Source organism: Strix uralensis, chromosome 11 (assembly GCF_047716275.1).
Source record: "Strix uralensis isolate ZFMK-TIS-50842 chromosome 11, bStrUra1, whole genome shotgun sequence".
Classification (NCBI taxonomy): Eukaryota; Metazoa; Chordata; class Aves; order Strigiformes; family Strigidae; genus Strix; species Strix uralensis.
Genome location: NC_133982.1, coordinates 21,580,674 through 21,586,946, shown reverse-complemented (window position 1 = coordinate 21,586,946; position 6,273 = coordinate 21,580,674). Strand labels below are relative to the sequence as shown.

Sequence of the window (6,273 nt, the reverse complement as noted above, 5' to 3'; positions counted from 1 at the left end):
CCCCCGCTCGCTCCCGGTCCATCGGATGCGTAACACAAGCCCCAGCCCGTGCTTCTGGACCGCACCGGCGGCTCCCTCCGGGCCCCCCGCACCGCCCTCGGCAGCTCCAGACCGCCCTCAACCCGTCGGCGGCGGGAAGCGGCGCCCTGAGGCGGCCCCACGACATGGCCCCGCCCCGAGCGGCCGCGGCGCTGAACGTCACTCGTACGTCAGTTCCGTGTCCGGAGCGGCGGCCGTTCTAGGCAGGCTGGCTCTGAGGAGACTCTATGGTGAGGCGCCGGGCCGTGGGGCAGGCGGTGCCGGGCCGCCCCGCTCGGTGAGGGCGGCTGGATCCCCGCCGCCCGGCCGGGCCCTGCGCCCTCGCCTCCTTCCGCCGCAGTCTCGGCCTCAGCTCGGGCGGCCGCCTGCCCCACGAGAGGGGCGTCGCGGGGAGCGGCAGCCATGAGTGTGGCGGAGCGGCCTGAGGAGGAGAAGGAGGAGGCAGCGGCGGCGACGGCCGCGGCCAGTCCCGGGCTCTCGCTGGGTACGTGAGGGGCGGCTGGGCTGGGCGGCCGGCGGGCTCAGGGAGGTCCGAGGACGGGGCTGGGTCCCGGCACCGCCCCGAGCTGAGGGCCCGCGGGGAGCGGGGCACGCCGCCGTGAGGCTGGGCTTTGGCTCCGCCGCCTGCCCCCGGGGCGGGTGGTCGAAGGTCTTGCGGCTGGGTTCACTCGGAGACGAAACGCATGTCTCTGTCGTCGTTTTCTCCCATGCGGTGCTGCCTGTAGATTAAAGGGTTTTGCCTTCCAAGAGCTCTGCTCACAATAACTAAGTCATAGCTTGCCCGTACGAAACTTACAGTGACTGTTAGCTAACTCTTGGAAACTTTTGGAGTTCAGCGTGTGGTGTTATAATGAGGTTTTTGTATGTTTTGAGTGACAGACTAAGACATTTATTTGGTAGGCCCAGGTTTACTCTCTAACTTTGAAAGCAAAGGGTGGGGGTGTGTTATGTATTCTTGATGTATAGCCAGAACCATTGATATTGCCTGTTTTTTTCCCCAGTAGACTGGAGTAGTTGGAATTTTTTTAGTGGTTTTGGAATACTCTTTTCTGGTCTGCTCGTGTTCAGATAAAACTGTTCACCAGGAAGCCCATAATGTAGGACTGGGAATAAGGGAGGGACAAAGAGGGGGAAGAAAAAGGAAGCTCAGTTTAGTTGATGAAGTGCAAAGAATTACAACCTCAGTGTTGAAATGCTTTTAATTTTTAAACAGGAAAATATAGTTGCTCAAGGTGAAACTTGAAGTGCATGCTGACCTGTCACATTCAAGCTTGCTGTTCTTTGGTGTAGGTCCTAGTGTTGCATCTCCAGATGAAGGAGTAGTAGAAGATCTGCCTTTAATAGATGAGAAAGCTGTGGAGCAGCTAACTGAAGGATTGATTTCTCATTATCTGCCTGATCTTCAGCGATCAAAATCAGCACTACAGGAACTTACGTAAGCAAATTTTTAAAACCAGTTTCTTATATGTGCATACCTTATTTGTTGCTTTTTTTCAGTATAATATTCTAGCTACCCTTAACTAGAATATAGTTTATTGCAGCATTTCTGTGTTCTGACTATAGCATCCCGAGTAGTTAAGTGATTTGCAGGAGTAGTGGGGGGTGTATAAGCTGCAGCGTAGCCTATCAGAACTTTGACTGAAGAATGTATAATGCTAGAACACTAAAATCCCCTAAGCCAGGTATAGCAGAAGACATGTTAGATTTCTTAAATACTTGTTCACTTCTGTAGTGGAAAGTCTGCCAAAAGCTGAATTTATTTTGCTTGCAGAGATGCAGTTCATATTCAGGGCAGCTTGTAGTGCAGTATATTGTTTGTTGTCCAGTCTCTAAACTGTGTTGCAAAAGATACACTTGGAAAATATAATTAAGGAGCTAACCAGATAAGGATTCTTTGTACATTGGCATCTCACTGATAGCCGAGAATAGTTTATTTCAAGCTCAGGCTGGGTCTGCTATGGATGCAGAGGTACTGGAAAGGGCTTTACACAGATCCGTCTCGGGTTTTGCAGGGTACGTTGGTTTGGGTTTCAGGATGCATGATGTGTTTATGCTGCTGCCAAGGACAGCCTGTGTCTGGAAAGACTTTAGCTGATTTATGTGGGATGGAGGATCCTTAATAAGCACCAAGGATCCACGCAAGTTCTATACAGAAATAACTTAGTCCCACACCATGATGCAGAGGCACCCAAGGAGAAAGTCAAGAGCTAATTGTTTTTTCCTTCATTCAATCTGCAGAGTGCCTGTTTGGGGTTTTGGATATTAATCCTGGATATCCATGCTGTATGATGCCAGCTGAGTTTGTGTGTAGTCAGCTGGGATTTCTCTATAGCTATTTACTCGTGTCTTTATTGAAATCACCTAGCAATGCATAAGAGGAATCTGATATTGGGAAGCATGTATTTATATTGTTACGATCAAAAGTAATATTTATTTAAAGGGCTGGTTAAAAAGCATGTATGCAGCTTTACCTTGGTTTTATGCATCATTTTTTTTTTCAGACAGAACCAAGTGGTATTACTAGAAACATTAGAACAAGAAATTTCAAAATTCAAAGAGTGTAACTCCATTCTTGATATCGATGCTTTGGTAAGTACTATTAATGCTTTCTTAAATCTCTATTAGCATAGATTTTCTTGCTGAAGCATTAGTATCAACTTGTGTATTTTCCTTGTTTTAATGACTTACAGGAACAGAACCAACCAGTTCAGATATTTGGGACAAATTATTGCTGGAGAGGGTGTGGAACCAGCATATTTCCCTTAGATTGGAAGGGCACTGGGAAGAAAAGCAGGCTCAGTCAGCTAGTGGTAGTAAGCCTAGTTGTTAAGTTGTAGTAAGCCTAGTAGCCGAAGCGAAGATATGCCGTTTTTCAGTTGGACTGAGGCTCCAACGTGAGCTCTGTGAACCTCTCCAGACTAGTAGGAAGGGTGTGTGAAACACTGATATACGGTGCATAAAATGGTAATATTTTTATTCTGTTTAATGAATCTTCGTTCAGTAGATTACTGTTGACATATGGAAGTTTTCTGTATTAATATATGCAGTATGTGAACTTTATATATAAACTTGAACATGTTTAATCCATTATCAGGCTGTTCTGGTAATCACTATGTTTTTGATTGCTGTTTTGCTGTGTAACTTTATAGAACAACTATTCCAACTTGACAGTCACTGCTTTAACAGTTGTGTTTTTCAAGTTTTCAGAAGCTAAACACTATCACAACAAGTTAGTGAATATTAGAAACGAAATGATGATGCTCCATGAGAAGACATCAAAGTTAAAAGTGAGTGGGATAAATATCTTTACTTTCCAACATAAATATTTAATTATGTATTACTGACTTTCAGCTTCTATTTTGGATGCATGCTGAAAGTTCTGATTAAAATACAATTTTCAATCCTTATCTTAAATGGATGGTTTCAGTAGTGCCAAGCCATGTATGTTTTTAAACTTTCACTTACTCTTAGGTGTGCTCAAGGAACTTACGCACCTGAACTACTAGTAAGTCTCTGTTGTTGTTATGTTTAGGTGGTGTAAGAATTATGCTTTGTTCTGTCGCTTAATCCACTCCATTCCAACTAGTTCTCTGTTGTTTCAGTTTCTGTGCCTTTTTAATGAAAACTAGATTGTCGCAAATGTAAGAATTTCTCCTTCTATTTCATGTAATATTAACAGTGGCATAAGTTCACTGACTTCACGCTATATGGGCAGTCTCTGGTTATATTCTGGCAAGATTAGTCCTTGAGTATGTTCAACAAAAGGATTTTTTTCTTGGAGGCAATAATTTGCACAGTACGCACCTTGCCGGGTATACATGAAGGATGACTCTGAGTGAGACTGAAGGGAGTCTGGTCTGTATTTTCCCTGTGTAGATCACAGACTTGCTGCTTCTTAACAGTAGGATGGAAGCGGGAGGGAGGAAGAAAAAACAAACGGTTTATGCAACATTCAGTCATAAGCAGTGTGGACTGGAGAATATAGTGTTAAGAGAATGGGAGGGATTTTGTTTGTAGCTCCAACTTAAATGCAGCTATAAAACTTACAATTATTTTCTGGTCTTTTCTGTTTAGAAAAGAGCACTTAAACTGCAACAAAAGAGGCAGAAAGAAGAATTAGAACGAGAACAGCAACGTGAGAAGGAACTCGAAAGAGAGAAGCAGTTAACAGCAAAACCTGCTAGGAGGACATGAAAGCAGAGCATGCAACAACTTGTCTGAATTAATCATTTCTGCATTCTCTGGAATTAAGGCAGACTTTGCTTAAACTGGGTTATAGCTGTTACTAGCAACAGTCCGTGATATTATAAATTCCAGAATGGTAATAATAGGGTTGGTAACATTCAAATTTTTTAATTTCAGCCATTCAAGTTGCCTTCTTTTGTAATGCTATGCAGTTTGATATTATTATAATGTAAGTTGTTTTTTTTTTTTGTGTGTATATATATATATAGGAGATCTTAGGCATCACAGTTTTAAATACCTATCCGTTTTTCCATCTGTTCTTCTGGTGTTTAGATTTCTGAGAGATATTTGGTGACTGGTATACATGTTTTTTAGACAAAATACAGAATACTAGTTAAAGTTCAGTTCTCATCATCAGACTTCAGTGGCCACCTATTTCACCAAAACTGCTTTGATTCAGGCAGTTGGGATCTTTTTTTGATGCCCTGGTTCATAAATACTGACTTTGTGCAGCTTTAGTTTGGTCTGTCTCCAATGAACTGAAGAAACTTCCAACGTATTTGCCTGAAAGCTCACTTTATTGCAGCAGTCTTACTTTTTTTGTCATCAAGTACTTAAGAACAGCTTTAAACTAACTTCTGATTAAGTTCCCAGCTGGATTGTTGGGGGGGGGAAGCAGAACACTAAAGATTCTCAAAACTGATGTGTGCACAATACAAAGATTAATGAGTCTGTGCCTCCACAAACATTTGAGTTGAACCAGGGAACTGTTGCTTCTGTCGTGGTTTGAACAGGAAGACTGTGTGGTCTAAGCAGATTTCTGTGGGATTAGAAGTTGTACTTTCTTCATTTTGTGTGACAAAATAAAACACAACCTAAACTAAACAATTTCTACTTCATGTGAAATTCAGTTACCTGTAGGAAAAACTACTGCATTTAATTTTTTTCCTTAATAAATTATTCATTTGCACTTCAGGGCTATGTAAGAGAATTTCTGTTATGCTGTCCTCAGCCAAACTGATGAGTGTTAGTGTATATGATGGTAAATGTGGAATGGAGGTTGATATCCATTTCTCTGAATGTAATTGCTTTCTTGCAGCACTTGATGTGAACTCTCATTCAAATGAATGTACGTGTTGTCTAGACTGGTAAAAGAGCTTTAAACTGTTTGTTCTTACAGTCTAACAAGCTAGTTATTTTATATCTGTGTTATTTTTAAAGTAGTAATGCAAGTGGTGTGTTTTGAAGTAAGATAAAGGGTAAGCTCTGTAAAGTTTTCCATAAAATATGTATGGAATGGTATTGGAGTCAATTTTACTTTTTCTTCTGTTTTAGATGGTTTACACAGTATATACCTGGCTGGACTCTTCTGTATTGTAATTTTCTGAACTAATTTCCTGTCCTTAATATATCATCTTTTCCTGTGAAAGACGTACTCTGACGAGTAATCATCCAACATGCAAAGTAAACTGGGGAAGGAGAACAAACTACTTAAAGTCTGAAGAGACACTGAAATGCTGGTACTGAAGCAGTAATAGATTAAAACTTTCCACAGGTATTTTTCCTTTAAGTTGACTTGTGTCTGTTACTTGCCAGTGGATTGTTGACCTGTGCTGTGGTTTGTATGTATTTCTAAGAGAAATGTAAAGAATTTCCACAGTCCATATTTGGAGCAGAATGTACATAACTAAATATTGTTTAAATATTTTATTTTGTAATGTAATTTCAAAATTTGTTTCTGGGAATTTAAACAATTCTTATTAAAGTATAACATGAAACTAAATGCCTCAGTATCCAGATCAGGATTAAATTCCTGCGGTGTTCCTTGATTTATGTTCCCTCATCTAGAATCCAGGTTAGTGTTTCAAGTTGTGGTCTTTTTCTGTCAAGAACTGTGGGGTTTTGTGGGTTTTTTTGGTTTTTTGTTTTTTTCAAAAATCATGACTACTTTTATTGAAACTACAGAATTCTAAGGATCGAAATCGATGCTTTTGCAATTGCATACATCAGTGTTTCTTTGGAATAATTTCTGATCAAAGGAATAAAAGC

At 41.4% G+C, this 6,273-nt stretch overlaps 1 protein-coding gene across 3 annotated transcripts; it reads left to right on the top strand.

Annotated features, from left to right (window-relative positions):
- Positions 1–233: 233 nt before the first annotated feature.
- On the top strand, positions 234–6,007 carry BLOC1S6 (biogenesis of lysosomal organelles complex 1 subunit 6). Of its 3 annotated transcripts, XM_074880962.1 has the most exons (6): positions 234–523; positions 1,330–1,474; positions 2,541–2,628; positions 3,240–3,326; positions 3,511–3,544; positions 4,114–6,007. In XM_074880962.1, exons 1-5 carry the CDS (start codon positions 442–444, stop codon positions 3,535–3,537), a joined length of 429 nt encoding a protein of 142 aa, XP_074737063.1. In that variant the 5' UTR covers positions 234–441; the 3' UTR covers positions 3,538–3,544; positions 4,114–6,007. The 3 variants fall into 3 exon arrangements, with proteins under 3 accessions (XP_074737063.1, XP_074737062.1, XP_074737061.1); XM_074880960.1 differs by lacking the exon at positions 3,511–3,544 and having other exon boundaries at positions 236–523; XM_074880961.1 differs by lacking the exons at positions 3,511–3,544; positions 4,114–6,007 and having other exon boundaries at positions 2,730–3,326.
- The last annotated feature ends 266 nt before the right edge of the window (positions 6,008–6,273 follow it).